The sequence below is a fragment of the Rhopalosiphum maidis genome, chromosome 1 (genome assembly GCF_003676215.2).
Source record: "Rhopalosiphum maidis isolate BTI-1 chromosome 1, ASM367621v3, whole genome shotgun sequence".
Taxonomy (NCBI): domain Eukaryota; kingdom Metazoa; phylum Arthropoda; class Insecta; order Hemiptera; family Aphididae; genus Rhopalosiphum; species Rhopalosiphum maidis.
In genome coordinates, this window is record NC_040877.1 from 33,277,512 (window position 1) to 33,296,678 (window position 19,167).

Below are 19,167 nucleotides of genomic sequence, written 5' to 3' on the forward strand. Positions count from 1 at the left end.
AAGAAAAAAAAACGGGTCCGTAGTGGCGTCGACGGTGGCGGTGGTGGTATACGGAGCGGGTGACGACGTCGTCGTCGTATCATAACCGGTGGAGGCAACAACACGACGACGTCTTTGGCCCCGGACAGCGTGTGGCGTTAGTGCGTGCGCGCGTACGCAACACAACACTGGGAGTTTGTGTTTTCCTCTCTCCGCCGTATACGCGGACGTCTGCAACTCTCTCGCTCGCTCTTTTGTGGACACACGCGTACACGTACACGGCGCGACAGTCGCGTCTTAGACGAGTGCGCCGGTTCGCGCGTGTCTCCGTGTATACACCGACGTACCGTATAATAATAATATAATATACTGAATCTTTCGAAAAATTGATAAAACTCTGCCCGTTCGCGAGTCCATCGCTGTTATTATTATTATAATTTTACGTCTACCGAATATTGTCACGTCCCACCGGTTTTCCGCTCGACCCGGACCGCATCGTACGGTGTTATCGTAACTATTATTACATTATCGCGTTGTTCGGTGTTGTGATGATAACAATATATATGCGCGAGTATTTTAATCATAATCATATTATAATATCGTCGTACAGCATCGCAGGTACATTCGTACCGGACTTCCGATTTTTTGCCAATCTTGTCGGCTCAACTGGGACCAACGACGCGGTGTAGGCGCAACGGCCAAGACACTATATATTATTTTCATATTATAGCACAGGTTTGTTTATTTATTTATTTTTCGTATTCGTCGGTTTTTATTATCTCGCGTCTAAGCGTCTGCGCGCTTCCCGTTTCCATCGCGACGACACGCGTGATAATAAATTAAAAACAATATTATGTGGTAAGTGCGTCGTAAACGATATTTCGTATTTACTGGTTCTTTAAAGTTTTTTCGCCAATATTATAGTTTATTATAGGTAAAAGGTAATTCACTTTTTTTTTGCGAGAACAGCACAACAAATCCTATAAATCCGGATATTTCCATATTAATATGTATCTGCTCCCCGGGTCCTCAAACAATCGATTTGAAAGCATCGAGGAATCTTAAAGCATAGATAATACCATATTGACGAACCTACATTTTCAAATTCAGTTGGGTATTTATATCTGATTAGGGTCATAATATTCTATGTAAATATTATTTAAACATATTGTGTCTATTCTATATATATACACAAACCTTATAATATTATAGTTGTAATATTGATACAATGTATTATGTGGCTTTTTTAGCAGATTCCCGTCGTATTTACCTGTTATTATTACTATGATATATAGAAATATGTTAATTGTCGGCTCATTCCTATTATGTGGTATTGTTAAATTAAGTAACTTAACATATTTTTTGGAATTTGCAGTAGTTTAGTAATTAGAAATAGACAGTTTTTTTAGTTGCTTTAGGTGTTCAATTGATATTATTTATAAGATGTTCCAAAATTTATATTATTTTTTATTCCTCATTTTCTATTGTAAATATGTTAGAATAACAATTCAAGTCAATTAATATCAATTATCCAGTATCTATTTTTAAATAATTAATTATCAATGTAAAACTTTTTAAGAAATTTGTCTGGTTTTACGACTAGTGTTTGAAAAGTTATCAAGTAACCTCCTTCCTAGGTACTGAAAAAAGTCAGCGATAATGTGAATCCATAGTTTTCTCAATTTTAAGAGTTTTACGATGTGTGATATTATTATACATTTAACATTTTAAACTGAAAAAGGAATTATTGATTAACGAATGTTCAATGTCTTGATGTTAAATTATGTATGTACAATTAATTAATTTAGTTGATTGTAGGTTTATAATATTATTATTATACATGAGTAATAATGACCAATATGGTTACTCGATTTAAATTGTATAGTCATAATTTTATACAAAAAAATTAATTCAGTATTAAAAATTCTTTAGAACTGTTTAAACTGTTTAAAGTAATCGACTGAAAACTGTAACACATTATCTGGCTTGGCTAATAATAAAGCTTTTATGTAATCAATGATCATGTCTTTCACATCCCCGTGGTTTTTTATATAAGTGTTGTACTTTATATTCATTTCTGACTAAAATTATAATCAATAAATTAAATAAAATCATATTTTTAAGAATTGGTTACTTACAACTTTATCTAAGTACAAAGATTTGAAACGAATATCTTGTTCCCAGTTATTTTTTAGGTGCAACATCGTGTCATTATGAACAAAACCATCTTTTGTGATTCGCATCGACTTATTGATCACTAGTTTCTTGTCAATCTTTTTACCCCATGAATGTTGCAATATATAACCCAAACGAGTTAAGATAGTCGTCATATGTACAATTGAAGTTTTAAAAGATTTTTTTATTTGTATAACCCTTTTTATAGTTACCACTGGTATTGACACTTTATTAATTTTGTAGTTGTCTTTTATTGAACATTCCTATAAAAAGTATGAACTATTGAATTATAATTAATATTTATTTATACTCTATAATTAACTGTAGCCGAATTGGTCACTGTATTAAAAGGGTTTGTTATTGAAGTAAGTTGAATTGGTTCCCGTCTAAACTTGTGAATTTCGCTAACTGATCGAGTTGATACCCACTTTGTTGACCGTAAGATAACTAAATATACACGTTTAACTTTTAAATTTTACAGGCTTTAGAGGTTCGTGAACCAATTAGATAACAGCAGTATAGAAGATTGTATAAATAGTGTACAAATGTACAGATATATATGTACATATATTATGTATTTATGTGTATTATACATACGTATATTGTTTTACATAATGTTCCATTGATAGTTACAGCTGTTTTATTCTTAATAGTACCCTCAAATCCTGTTATTGCAAGATATCGGAGGAAAGCATAGTTCATTCCTTCGGTTAACAAATTCTGTAACTATATTTTTTTGTGTATCAAGTTAACATTTTTTTTTGTATGTACGGGTTTCTTACGTTAAACTATATTGTCTATTTACTATACCTATCTTATTATTGTGTTGTTTTTTTTTTTATCTCGGGAGTTATTATTGTAATAATATTTAATTTAAATTACTCGAATCTTGTTTTAATATTTATTATATGCAAGGAAAAAACGAAATTAAGCTAATTTGTAGTGGTTACCTCTACTATTCAGTACTCATATTTGTAAATTTTAATTGTTCATAATTGATAGATTAACCGTTTGGAAAGGTTTTAATTGCTTATTTTAGGAATAATTTTTATGTCAAAATATATTTAAGATTGATTTTACTATTTATACGTTTAAAAAAAAAATTCATATTGTTATATTCAAGTATTTTTTTAAAAGAATATATTTATATAAATACATACATACATACATTACAGTATTATTATTATTACATTATTATTTTGCATCAATTAATTTTGCATGTATAAAACATATATACTGCAAAAGTATTCAAACTTTGGATTGAGACTAATGGTGGATGTAAGGGACTTCAACCTCACGACACTTTGAATAAATATCCTTCCCCAGAGGCTAGAATAAATTAGTATTTACGTTATCATAATATATAACACTACCGTTGAACAGAATTATTGTTGTTAAACATTTCCGTATCTTATCTTACAAAAATAAAACTTAAAAAAATAAATGCTAATATTAAAAAAATACGTTATATTGTTATACCTAAAGGGGAAAGCATATTACCATAGCGAATCTGTGAAGTGTACAATACAAATATTATTTAAGTGTTTAAATTAATTAAAATTCTTTAACAACGATATATTATAGGTGTAGGAAATGTAGGAAATTAGTTTGATGTAATGTATACATCATATAATATTAATATAAAATTATAAACTATATTTCGATCTTTAAACTAAGAACATTTTATTTTAAAACATAAAAATACATTATATAAGTTACATGTTTAAATAATAATTATCTAAAGTTAAAGTTAGTTATTAATTATTTCATATTAATTGTAACCTTACTTTATTTTTCGTTAAATTTATGTTTTTGGTTTGATCAATTAATTCACCATTATTTAAATCCGTGTAAATTTGTACCCGTCCATCATTGTTTTTATTCGAAATTAAAACTGTTTTACGTGTTATTTCAGATTCCTCAGAGTACCTATGGTCGTTAAATATTTACATAAATTATTTGAAATCATAATTTATATAGTTCATTACTCGGTTCAAAAATAATCATACAATACCATTGTGACCATTTTTCTTCGTAAGAAAGAAAATTTGCCGTAGTGGTAGTTATTACACTCAATCCAATTTCTCTACCATGTTCAGAAATATTAGTAGAATTTAAATGTATCATTAAAGTTGCAGGATTAGTATTTGAATTACTCTTCCGTATTTTACCAACAAATTCACCTACTTCTTCGTTTTTTTCATTCAATATAGTTAATGTTTCATTAAAACATATTTTTGATATATTCTCTTCGTCTAAAACAAAATAGTCTTTGATTGGTTACTATTATTTTTTATTAATTTATATCAATGATTGTATATGTTGTTTTTTTAAATATAGGTCATTATATTATTCTTGAAAAATAATAAATTAATTTTATTTTGTATTAAAATTAAAATTTTATAAAAGGTAGACAGGTACCTACCGATTAACGAATAATTATCCTCTGTATTTGAATTTTTTAAATTTAAAATTTGTTCATCTTTTTTTGCATAGTTTACCAAATCGTTTGCATAAATTGTATAAATATTCATGTTTAGAAGGACGTTTCAATAATTTTTTCAAGTATAATATAATTTTTCAAAATCATTAAACAATAATAGGTAAAAATATACAATTTAAAAATACAGTATTTGCAAGTTATTTAAAAAATTAAATAAATCTTGTTGATTTTTAAAATGGTCTCTATGTTTTATTTTAGATATGTAACAACATTTTTTTTTGATATTAAAATATATTCAAAATTTCAATTAAGGTAATTAATGAATATCTTACGTTATTTCCAATCAATTGCTATAACACATTTTACATATTGATATTGATGAACAAAACACCTTTTGAAAAATTTAACATACTTTATTTCATTGGTTAATTTACTTTGGTTTTGTTGATAATATAAGTTGGATTCTTTGGATAACTTAGACGTTAAGCTTAAGAAAATTCTAATTTAAATAATACACGATTGATAACTTTAATTACGGATTGTTGTTTAGAATGTCTGTTTCCATACAGAAATAACCCAATTTATATTTATTTATTTTTTTGAGTTTAAAAATAATATCTAGTGAGACGACTAATGAACATTATTTAATTATTTTTATTGTTTGTTAAGTGCGATTTGCTGTTAAATGTCTCCATTCGTTTTATTGGCAATTTTTCAAGAGACAAAACATTTAACAAACAAGTTGTCTGTATTTGATCATATTATTTCATTAAAGTATAACAGTCGTGACTAAATATATACTAAATATTATTAACCGGTGCTTTCTTTAATAAATAACATTTAGTGTATTTATCATTTCTACAATACTGGTAGGTATTTTATCAACCCTCCTATGCATTTCACTATTATACAGACCGTATACAGTTTCACCTAATAAATTTATTTTTATTATTTTTTTTTGGTATTAGGCTAATAAGCTTCAGCTTCATTAATTATTAGTAGTATTACATTAAAGTTGCTTATAATTATCTATTTAGTTAATATATTTTTTTATTATTAGATTCACTAAGTTGTTTTTAAATAATAAAGTACATAAAATCTCGTGATTAATGTCCGTATGATAATTTAGTATATCTATATAATTATATTATTTTAAAACCTCTGTCATCGTTGTAGGTACTTTGTATATACTTATACTCAAAAATGTCATGTAATACGAAACCCACAAGAAAACTGTACGAAGCTCTGCTTTCTACTAATGTGATTTTAAATACTAAATACTAGTTGGCATATCGCATTGTAATCAACAGTATTGAATTTCAAAAAAAAAAAAAAAAACGATGAAAAACGATGAGAAACTATTTGAAATGTTAACAGTTACACCATATATGTAGGTTAGGTTAAGTTAGGTTATATGTATAACATATATATACAAAATTGTTTAGCATAAATGACATTTTGGTCATAAAGCATAGTGATAGCATAGTAACATGTCATGTAGGTATTTAAAAATATGTTATTGTATATTTACATTTGCAAATTGTTATAATCTACTATTAGTTTTACATAATTTTAATTAACGTTTAAGAAAATATATTTTAGAGAATATTACTTCATTTAAGTTATAATTGATGTATTGATTCTAAGCTCTGAATAGATCTTTATGATAGTGATTGGAATACGTTTGGGGTGGGGGGTAGATGCGTACGCCACGAATATACGTTTTCTAATTTCTAAAGTCGGGTTCACTTCTATGCCGTGTATCATAAGCTATTTATCGTATTCTGATTGGGTGTTGTAATCATGGTTTTATTAACTTACCTACTATATGATCTACTCGGAAACTTCTAGGTTAGGCCGTGCTCAACTATTATACCACGTTTATATGCAACAATTAATGCGCATTGAGTTAGTCCGAGAGTTAAAAACGCATTTTTAATTCGTATTAAACTGATGAGCATTTATTACTTAATTCGATTCGTCAAATCGAGTTAACTCTTACTTTGGGATTAAGAAGGATTTGTAAACGCTTTAATGCGAATTAATATTTTAGCGGGAATTTTAAAATTTCGAATTATAAAATATAAATATAATTATTTTGGTCATGGAATCCAATGTATAAAGCATGGACTAAAAACCATTCGCTTCAACTTTTAATTTTATTCAACATCTAATCTTGATATTTTTTTAGATGCATATAACCTCGCTCCCTTATGCGCATTGAGCTAATGCGCATTAATTGCTGCATATAAACATGGCATTAGATACGTCACCACAAACGAGGTAGTTGTGAACCCGATTTAATTCATTAATGGTGGAAATTACCATGGTTGCTAGTGCGCGAGTAAATGTATATGAATTTATACCACTATCCATATTATTAACATTATTCGTGAGCAGGTAATTGAGATATTTTTGTTGGTTAGGGGTAAAACGGGAGTGGTCTCTAACCATTTTTTCCTCATTCGATGTTCCGCTTCATTTTCAATGATTCCATTAAGATTGACGAATGAAAAAAATGCTATATTGTCTGTGGTTTTCGTTTAAAAAAAATCATGTTAACAATTATTTTTATTCGAGAAATATTGGTAAAAAGGAAAATGTTCAACTCGTTTTTACACACCATCACCGTTGGAAAGTACGTAAATTGTTGTGCAGAGCTATGGCATTTCCGCGAAATGACTAACTAGTTTATAAAATTCTATACCTATATATATATATATATATGAAGTTTGGTTATTTAAAACGGGGATTTCAGTAAAATGTATAGTTAATTTTTATAACTTTACAATTACATTATGATCCCATTTTACATACTCCACATCAAATATCAAAATATCGGTGGGTATTTTTTTTTTTAAGCCTGCATTATTTCATATCATATTGAATGTCAAGTTAATTTAATTTAATTCGCCCCGCTTTTATTTTCACTTCTTATACGAACTTAATATGGAATATCTTCAACGTAACTTTCACTTTTGAAAATATAAATAAAAGTTATAAAGTGTTAAATCTGGACAATCTGGTGAATATAGTTGCAACTATTGACCAATATTTTTGATGGTACACACATTGTGAAAAGCTTACAGACCCCGGTAAGTTTTACCCTCAATCCTATCTCCATTCACATAATTCATAATAATATAATTTTTTCAAATAAATATTTATGAACTACTTATATTTTAATTTACAAAATTATATTAGTAAAACAAATACAGCTTCATAAAATATAATTTTTACAATTTTTTTTCATGATAGTTCTTGAGAGCAATATTTACATACAATTTATTGGCTTTTAAAATTCTTTGTAATATCCCTCTCTTCTCTAATATTTATAAATTGGTGAATCATCGTACATACAGTATACTAGTTAGTAGCCAATATTTATACAGTTGGAAACATATCATACTACCAATTCGGTACCTATAAATGTATTGCTGTAAATGCAACATAAAAATTATTGATTATATTTATTAGAAAACAATAAAAATATAAAAAAAATCCTTTTTAGTAATACACAATTGAAGTACACAATTCTCTTAATATGACTCTAGATGCACTCAGCGACGGATCCAGGGATAACTCAGGAGCTCAGTCCCCCTAGATAAATTATTTCTGCAATTTTTTTTATAATTCTTCAGATTCCGATATATTACGTCTTTTCACATTGTCGCTGTGTATATTATTAAATAATCAATAGTTCATTTGTTACAATTATTACCATTACTATTATGGTAACATTTTTAAATTAAGAATAAAGTATATTATATTGTAATTATATTTGTATTGTAACAATTGTTGGCCCCTCAGATCTTTGCTCTGAATCCGTATCTGGATGCACCAAGCGGAGAGCATCGAGTACCAAAAGTGTCTTAATCCGAGAGTATTATAAGCAATTGTATGTTTTTTCAAAATATACGCATTGTCATTTCTATAAGTTTTGAAAAATTATTCAGACAACTTTTTTTAATGTTTACTATAATAGTAAATCATTCATAGCTTGTTGTTAATTTTGAAAATTGTTTCAATATTTTTGTCAGTTTTCTTTGTACATATGACAGGACTATATGTATATTTCGGATTTTTTTTATGCCACTAGAAAACTCGAGTACATTTGATATAGTGTCCTTATCTTATGTATATATTTCAGTCAACATTTAAAACATTTAAAAAATATAAATATATTTTTTAAATTTAACGTAGAATCATTTACAATATTAATTTTTTATTGGACATAATTCCAGTATGGTTGTGCTATAGTGTCCAATTCAACCATTGAGTAGGTAAACAAAAATACATCGTTTAATGTATAAGACATTAAAGTTTAAATGTAGTCAATATAAAATATAATTACAATATTAACCTAATTAACCTAATAACACCTATTCAATATAATCTACTTATATTTGCTAGTTTTAAACACTTTTAGGCAACATCACTGTTTTTCTGAGGATATGCTGAGGGTGGGGCACTGGAGCGTAACATCAGACGTATATCACTCACTTTGCCGTTTGTAAAATCTAAATAAAACCTTGATAAAATGATCGCATGACTGATAAATCTTCAAAATCTGTAAAAACATATTTAAAAATATGATTTATTGACTAAGTATATACTTGAAAATTTCATAAAAATATAATTTTAATAAATTCTTAACGGAGTACTGACCATGTTTAAAAAAATTACTCTGCACATAAACGTATAATAAGTGTACAAGGATGAATTTTTGAGGAAATATATGCCTTTATAATTTTTTGTGACAAATTGCTATCTCATTGAATAGTAACTTTTTTTTTAATCAATTTTTGTTACTTGATATCGTGTAACAATATAAATAATAATTTTGACATTTTTTTATATTCAAGTATACAATTTTGAATATTTTAAAACTTGATCAAATTTAGTAGTATAGTTACTTACTATTAATATTTTTGTATTATAATTATTCATAATTGATAGATATATTATGCTTTGTGAATTTTTGAAACATTTACTTTTAAGTCCCCGGGTTTGGACTCAAAATGTTTTATTTGAATATTTTGTAAAATTCATCTTTTCCGTTGTATAGGATATGCATTTTAACGTACTTTTTATTTAGTTAGTAAGCAAATTAATATGTTTAATCAAAAAAGTTATTTTGGAAAAAAGTTCAATAATATAATTTTAAAACAACTACAGTATTGCAAATCCCAAATTTTTGGTTGGTTAAAACTTAAAAGCTTGGTTAATGGCATATTTATATCTTTTATTTTTAAATTAATATCAGGTTTAACTGAATATTTCGAATAGAAGCTAAAATAATATATATGTTTACAAATATTATTTTAGCTTCTATTTATATACTTTTTTTATGCAATTTGTTCGAGAGATATGCATTAATACATGTGACATGTAAATATGTATACTGAGTGAAAACATTGGAAAATTTGAAAATTTCATTCATAAACTATAGTTAGTGTAGCTACTGTAGCTGATGATAATATAGTTAAGGCTTGTGTGAAGTTACAAATATCAAAATTTTATTTTTACATTCGTTGTCGTAAATTAAAAATTCTTTCGATTAACTGCCTAGGGTTATTTTTTTTTTTGCCCGCTTATACAATATTCATACTTTTGTATTTTTTAGGTACGTTTTTACTAAATACTCGACAGATAGCTTGACCCGACGTATAAGGGTATATAGCATATAGAAACAGTATTTTAACAGTCTATTTTACTGTTTACATTTTCTATTCTACAAACAAAATATATTTTGTGGTTTTTAAAATATCAAAAATATTTATGTTAAATACTTGTAGTAATAAATTATAATAGTATTAGTATATTGTTTATTTTGTATAAATATAATAAAATATTTAATATACAATTGATTTAAAATACATTTTTTTTTTATTATAATAATTGTTATTATTATTTGATGTTCAGATTTAATATATAGAGTGTACATAAATACTTGAAAAAAAATAACTTTCATTACATCACATACAGATACAACATATTACATAAGTATAACATATAGGTAATCTTAATTTATTTATTGTTCATACAATTTTCATAATTTTTTCGTACGTTTAACTTGTTTTAATTTGTGTTTGTCATGTTTTTCTGATAGACTATATATTATATTATACTTATCATTATTTTTACAAATTGCAGACACACACATTTGATTTGTTGATTTTTTTACTATATTTAAAGCTCGGTTTTACTTTGTTAATGCAACGTATTCAGTTTTAATATATTGTTTCTTGTTATCACTTCTAACGTGGTTATAATGAGTCTTTTTTATAATAAAAAAAAAATGGATTTGACAATATTTTGGAACCTATAGCGTCTTTACTCCATTCAGAATCAAAAATAATGGTTTTAACTTTTAAATAATGCCCATGGGTGTACATATATTTTTGTAGTAGGTAGTTAATAATAAATATTATTTACGTATAGAATAATAATTAATGTAATTTCATAACAAAAGACTACAGATTCTTCTAGTGATTCAAATTACAAATTGCATTTCGTAGCATTTCATGATTGTATTATGTAAGTATTGTTCTTGTAGTAAAATATTACGACTTTCTGTTTTAATCTTGATAAAATAATATCAAAATTGAATTTACTTTATTTAATATATATTGAATTGAATATTAAGAAAATAAAATCATCCCTTTATACATTTATAATTTCAGACATATCATTTTTATTTTTTTATCCGGTCAATAGGTAAGTGAAGTAAAAACGTTGTTTAAAAATGTTTTTCCTATCACCTGAATATTACTTAATACCACAAATTAACAAATTGGTGTTACAACTTTGAAAAAATACGATTTATATTTATATAAATAAATATATTTGTATATTTTATAGTTATATTGTTGGTAAGGTAATAAACATGATATTATACAGAATTTAGATTTTAGATATAAATGCTATACACCAGTGCCAAAGTCTCTTCCCGCTAATTTTTGTTTTTAAATTAGTTTTTTAGATTAACAATCAAACAGAAGGAAATTTAGGAAATGATTACTATTTAGGGGTTAATATAATTACTTTTATGTATCTATAACATATAGTTCTATGAAAACCATAGTTTTTGTTACTATAATCAAAGTTTAAGTGAGAGTTATTACCTCCGTCCTCTATCAATTCCTTCCACATTTGGATGCTGTGTATTATAATAATTGTATTGGATAATTTAAGGATAAAAAGAAACAATAGTATATTTTATTAATATAGATTTTAAATGACCTAATATAGTTATAATAATAATGAATTGAATGTAATATTAGAATAATATTTTGATTGTATACCTGCTCTATGTATTTATGAATTAAGATAGATTAAAAAATTATAATTTAAATTAATTAGAATTATTACTTAATTAATTTAAATTATTTCATATTTTAATTAGTTCATGTTTATGTAAATATCCAAAATATTATATTATTATATCATTCACATATCATAAATTTAAAAGTTATTAATTAAAATGTACAACTAAAACAATAAACGTAATGTATTAAATCACAATAACTATATTATACGTCTATACGCATAAAAGCTAAAAAAAATGTAAAAAAACAAGGCCATGTTTCATATTAATTATCAACACATTTGTTTTAATTCCTTATTATTTTAAAGCTGTTATCTGAGATGAAACTAATTTTACTAATGTTTTGTATAATGTAGTTAATAACATTCATTTTTAGACATTAATTTGTTTTGACTATTTGTTCTTGTCTACATAAACTTTAATATTTATTAAAAAACCGAAGGTGTTCATTTGAAAGTGTTCTTTAAAAATTGAATATAGTTAATTTTTCTCTTTATCTGTCATTTTTTAATCAATATTTTATGACATACATTTTAGGTATATATTTAAATCATCTACGATCCCCATACTTTTAAATTTTAATACTGTATACAATTATCAAAATTGATTGGTTATTATTATTTTTATTTATTAAAAAGATTCTTGGATTATATATTTATTTAATTTAACGATGAATTTACATAATATAACCTTATTTTAGTTTAATATATTACATATATACCTTCAGATTCTTCCAAACTGTGTAACTATCTATTAAAGATAATCTTGTAGCTATTAAAACTTAATATATTATGTAAATTTATGTGTGTACGTGTTTTTATTATACGTATACCAAATTGTGTGTGACAAAAATGGCGAGGATTCCGTAAGAACTAACATAGTCCCCACCATTTTTGTCACACGAAATTTGGAAGACCGTACAATGTACACATATAATATACATTATTAAGTTCTGATAACTGCAAGATTATGTATAGTAAGCGGTCGGAAATTTCTATGAAAAAAAATATTATGAGACATTACCTATTTATTATATTATGATTTAGTATTTTTAATTTTTATGTGCACCAAAAAATATTTTTTTTTAAATATTGTTTGTTTATCGTAGATAAAATATGTTATTTTAGCTACAAATATAACTTAGTAGGTATGCTATTGTAAGTCATAATAGGTGTTACATTACTATATACATTTGACAATATCATTATTATATAAAAACCAATCAATTATTTTAATTTAGTATTGAAAATATTTTGTGAATAATCTTCTATAGGTATTAATCGGTGTATATTGTTGGGACAGTTTTCAAAATTACAATTCAAAATTCCTTCTCCTCTTTTTCCTCTTCTACCTTTTTTGCATAGCCTCAGCAGAAATGTTCCTACGCTCTAAATTGTACACAGTTTCGTTTTTTTTATTTCTTATATTTTTATTTTTTTGTTCCAGAGGAATTTGCCCTTCGTAAGGAATGCACCGCTCTTCGATGCAGCCGGTGGCGGAGGCGGCGTCTGTCGGTCCAGCGGCGGTGGCCGCGGGGTCCGATGCGTTTTGAAAACCACGTTCTAAATATAAAATCACCAACGGACAGCTAAGTCGTTTCGGCGGCGTCGACGGTTGTGGTGGGACGCAAGCGAACGAGTGGCATATTAGCCACAGCCGTTGTGTATACGGAGTGTAAATTAAATCGCGTCGCGGAGCCATCGAGTCGTCGGTGGTACGGCGGACGCGGAACGTGCGCACGAGGGGAAAACCTGCGTCAAAAGTGTATCGTAAATATGAATTATAAAATGTAAATCGCATAAAAAAATTCACGAGTTTCAAATGTGAGCCACTGTTCTCGGGGCTTGTCGACAGTACGATTTTCCACCCCCCCCTGGTCTCCCAACTTTCCCGCCACATCCGTGTCCGTCCACCGACGACGGTCCAACCGACACTGTATTCGCGATTACGACAATAATTTACATTTCTTATCATATTATATTATTGATTAACGTGCCAAGTAACTATACCGCGTTACAAAAGCTCCCTATCTATATATATATATATTTATATAACTCGTCGTTGTTACAATAAGCATGTCGTAATACTTATTTGGTTTTTTTTCTCGTTTTTACACTACATTTAATAATTATAATAAATTATCATCATTATAATCATAATCACCTAATCGGTACGCAACAACTGCCGGATTGTCATTCGGACACCGCCGCGTCGCCGAAACCGTCATGACGCACAACAGTAAGACTTCGTTGCTCAACAACGCCGATTACGGCGGCGGGGGCGGCGGAACGGCCGCCGCTTACGGTGCACCTCACGCCGCCGCCGTCATTGCCCGACCTACCACATGGATCAGGTGAGTGTCCGTCGTCGGATAGTACGTCATAAGAATAATCTCACGTAACAAGATAATTCATTCGTTAGTCTGATTCAGATATCACGACACGTGGTGATCGATAACGTATGCATAGAGATCATAGTGGTTTTTTATAGCCATTTCGATCCTTTTTGAATTATTGATAATAATATAGGCTTGGAGTTATTTTCCTCCGAAAAACTTCATATTACACTTGCGACGTACATTTTCACTTATGGTTGTATTTTTTTACTGTCAGGGTATAGTTATTTCACATTTTTTGTTAACTGTTCACATTAATTCGTTCAACTTAAAATTAACTGTATTAACTGTATAAATAATTTATTTATGTTAATATTATTTATTTATTAATGATCGAATATCGACTAAATAAACAAATAATAACATGCATTTAAGCAAACTAAAAAAAAATGTATCAATATTGATACAGATGTATATGTGATTACTAATTATAGTTTATAGTAACCATAAACTGTGTAATTACTGTTATTACATTATTTAAATTTGATTAAATCAAATTGAATGTTTAATTGGTACATATAAGGTTTTATATCAGTCAATTGCAAAACTACATTTTTTTTTATTAAATAACAACAATTGATTTTTATTAGTCATACCTACCAACTATTTTAAATATATAATCATTATTTAAATGTTTCTACTTACAGTGTGTCACATCTTGTTTCTTTACGTCAGTGATTTATTTTTGTATTTAATTATTTTTTTTTGAAGAATATTTCGAAAGTTATAACTATATTATAGGGAGCCAAAATTATTATATTTTATGGTATTTCTTAGTTTACTTTAAATTAAAATATGTATCAAAATTTAAGGTAACCAAATTTTATAGGTACATTTTTCAATAGTTGAATTTCTAATTTGTATTAAATATTAAAATTTATAAAATATAAGTTTTCAAATTTACTAAAGTGGTGATGAAGAGGAGTAGGTATATTATACTATATAACATGCAAGTACCAGGTATCTATTTAGGTGCACAAGTAGACTCCCTGTATATAAAATATATTGATTATATTAAGTGTCGGTATGCATAATTTTGTTTTTTATCACTGACAAACTAATTCTTCTACGATTAATATATTTTTTTATCAGCCGAACTAGGAATAAAATAGTATATTCAATTTAAAAAAATGTAGTACTTAATGCATTGTTTAACAATCTTGTTATTTTAGATTATGAGTGCAAGAGTGAAACAGTTTCTTAGTGAATTAAATTATTTACAGTTAAAACTTATGATTTAATTGTTCTACCCATCAATCATGTGTATATTTTCTATTCATGTATAACTCAGTATAAGTAAATTGTTTTGTTCTTAAAAAACTAAATTTATTTTATCATTCTTAACTTTTCATATAATGTGCAACAACTTGTCAAACTTGTGAAATTCGTCAAAAAACCGGTGAGGAATTATTCAAACTCATTTATTTATCAATGAGGATAAATTGGTATTAATATGTCAAGATTAAACTCTCAACCTCAGTTTACTATTAAACCCTGGGCGAAGCCCTGAATATTCTTTTTTTTTCTTACTTCGACTAATCCTCGTTTAATGTATAATACATGTAGTAAATTATTAAACCCCCGTGGATTTATATTTTATACCTTATATTATTTTGACACAAGTTTAGAATAAAAAATACCTGAAAGATTCTTTTTTGTGGGTATATTTTTACATTAGACAATATTAAGTATAAATCATGATATTAATATAAAATGTAAAATGTTCATCAATAGCTCTTTAGAAGAAAAAAAATGTTTAACTTTTATCATACAATTATTATTATTTTTAAGTTTTAATTAAATTTACTTATTTAGTTAAATATTGGCAAGTATATTAACTTTAATACTAACTTAATTATTTATATTAATATAAAACATCGTTGTTAGTTATTTTTTAATTTAATCTTATAATAATATAATTATTATTATTATTAGTTTATTATAAAAATTTTATAATTTAATAATTTATTTAAATATATTTAATTTTTAATCAAATAAATATTTTTGTTAAAAATATTCATTAATATCATATTTAATAGCACCTAATGACATTTATTGTCAACAATAGTTGGTACGACAGAAATAATATATTGAAAAAATTAGAAATACTTCTACTAAGAAAATTATTTGGTATGCTACATTTAAATATAATAAATTTATAACTGTTCCGGTTATATATTATTTCGAGTAGTTGCAGTTTAACGAGTAATTTAATATTAGTTTTCACTACTTTTATAAGTTTATATATATATTATTATTTTATCTAAATTTTGATTTGAAAATTTCATTTGTAATTAATCTAAAAACCGTATAAAAATATTGAAAAACATCAATAAGTTATAATTTCTTAAATGCTTTAATGTTATTTTTCATTATTGCTTTTGTTTTTTTTTATTAAAATATTTCACTATCTTGTGTTGAGAAGTAACACCTACAAGTGACAAAAAACAGGTTTATATAATATATTTGTGTATACGCATTTATTTTTATTTTTTTTGTAACAAGAAATTCAAAAAAAACATTTTCCTTACGTTGGGTTGATTGTTAGAATTTGTTTATTGCAAAATTAATTCGTAATAAAAGAAATAGTTATGAAGTTAAAGATTTATTATAAAGGCTTTCCAAGTTTACAGACCGGTATGACACGCTCATAACAATGCATATATAAATATTTAACTGAATATTAATTAAAAATATTTTAATTGGAGTAAATAGAGAATCATTAATAAAATCGATTGGTTGTAATATCATACGTAATTATATACCTAAAAAGCGAAATTATTATTTTTTTTTTCACAATTTTCTCGAATACATGTTACAACCGACAATATTTTGTATTACAATTTATTTATTGTATTATTTGTTTATTAATATTTATTATTTATTATTTCATTATTAATTGAATTATTTATTAGCATTATATGTCTGGTTAATTTGTTTATCATTGCATCATAACAAATAGTTATTCTATTAAGTTTGTTATACAATTTAAGCGTTTTAAGACATATTAGTATACTGAATGCGTACTGAATTTCCTAATGATACATTTTAACAAATTTATACTCCTTTGAATAGTATGATTAATATATTTATGAATAAACTGATTACACAGTTGCAACAGTTTATAGATATAGATAATATTAATAAATATCTATCTACATAATATATTATATATAATATCATATTATTAAAAGATACAGTATACTTATCTTACTGAAAAGGTTTTTTCACAAAATATTTTTTATTGATATTAGGTTACATATATATTAAATTAACATGTAGTTATGCTAATTTAACAAGTATATACATTATAAGAATTTTGCTTTTGAATCATTTTACAAAACTAATATGTCATCAGTTCCCATACGCGCGTGGTGATGACAATGTTAATCATTTTGCTTGACATTTTGTATTTAAGTAAAATCCATGACACCATTAATTTTCAGAACTATTTGACACAACTATTCAAAAATTATATAATAAGTTTGTTTTGTTTGCTCGGTAAGATATTTTTTATGGTTTTTATTTTTTGGAAGTATAGTATTATTAATATATTCTTTGGGTAAATGGTTAAATATTATTTTCATTTATAATTAATTGTATCGTTAAATACTTTTTGACTTATTTATAATGTATGTTATTTACGATTGATTATTAAAATCAATTCTGAATTTTATATTCTAGTAGACAATTATAAGTTATAACATATTATTTTAAACACGCTTTTATAGTTAAATTTATAACAGGTAAACAAGTTTGTCATGATGTAATGATTGGTAATTAGCTTTATAAGCAAATATTTCAATTTAAAAGGCAATTTCTTAGTTAGTTTTAATTAAATATAGTACTTAAAAATGTACGCGACTAGTGTTAATATTGTTACTAATATGTTTTTACTATTATATATGCGTGTACCTATATAATTGGGAGAAATATAGAAATAATATAAATTCTTATCATTATTATTCCATACATACATATTAGAGGAAGTTCTATGCATCGGTTGGTTTTGAAACAAATTTGTTAGTTTTTTGTCAGAAATTCAATAATATCGATTTATTTTATTACTAAAATATAAAATTTATATTTGATAAGTTATATATTTTATACATATAAAAATGCATAATATGTAATACAATTATCATAGTATACTCAATATTGTGACTTATTTGATTTGTTTATATTATACTTATAATTTCAAACGTAAATACGAGTATCTACATTGGTAAGTAGTATATTTTTTACTAGCGAATGAATTCTCAAACATTTTAAACGGTTGTAAATTAATGAACATATACATTAAGTTTGGAAATATATAAATTATTAGAATATTTAAATGGATTATAATTGAATGACAAATATTAAATGTTACCTGAAAGCATTTAAGTTATAGTCTCATCAGTGCATTTATTTTTAATCAATAAATTAAAATATTTACGTAGTTTTGAAAATTTCTATTTGTTTGTTATTCTTATTTTAAAAGTTTAGTATGGTTTTTCATAAAATAAAGACAAGTTTTTCACTTTTTCAATATCAAAATTGATTTCTATTTTTGTATAATTATATGAAACAACACTCACATTAGTATATAATATTAAATATAAATTTAATACAAATTAACATAATCATTATTTTGTGTATTAAAAATATAATATTATATATTTATATATATATAGCTTAGGTTTATATATATATATATATTTATATATTATTAAAAATTACTATATATTTATTATAATAACAAACATAATTTAAAAAAATTACACTAAAGCAATTGTGTAAAGCATAATATCTATTTTTATAACAACACAAAATCTATTAAACATTTTACTATTTTAGATTTTA

General features: G+C 25.6%; 2 protein-coding genes across 2 annotated transcripts in view; one reads left to right on the forward strand and one right to left on the reverse strand.

Moving 5' to 3' along the window:
- The first annotated feature begins 271 nt into the window (after positions 1 to 271).
- The window catches only part of LOC113553679 (rho guanine nucleotide exchange factor 17), a 67,988-nt gene continuing 49,092 nt past the window's right edge, over positions 272 to 19,167 (forward strand). The window contains exons 1-2 of the mRNA XM_026957146.1: positions 272 to 714; positions 13,374 to 14,280. Of these exons, the coding sequence (XP_026812947.1) occupies positions 14,153 to 14,280 (128 nt within the window). The 5' untranslated portion in view covers positions 272 to 714; positions 13,374 to 14,152. The remainder of the gene's footprint in view (positions 715 to 13,373; positions 14,281 to 19,167) is intronic.
- LOC113560718 (ciliogenesis-associated TTC17-interacting protein-like) lies at positions 1,908 to 4,688 on the reverse strand. The gene is made up of 6 exons (XM_026966768.1): positions 4,580 to 4,688; positions 4,169 to 4,409; positions 3,942 to 4,083; positions 2,752 to 2,874; positions 2,118 to 2,417; positions 1,908 to 2,060 (listed from the first exon to the last, which is right to left on the reverse strand). The coding sequence occupies exons 1-6, from the start codon at positions 4,686 to 4,688 to the stop codon at positions 1,908 to 1,910; spliced, it is 1,068 nt and encodes a 355-aa protein (XP_026822569.1).

Coding starts and splice junctions, on each gene's coding strand:
- LOC113560718 (XM_026966768.1), bottom strand. CDS start 4,688: ATGAATATTTATACAATTTATGCAAACGATTTGGTAAACTATGCAAAA. Junction 2,875..3,941: donor TAAATTTAACGAAAAATAAA/GTAAGGTTACAA, acceptor ATATAGTTACAG/AATTTGTTAACCGAAGGAAT. Junction 2,418..2,751: donor CATTATGTAAAACAATATAC/GTATGTATAATA, acceptor TACTTTTTATAG/GAATGTTCAATAAAAGACAA.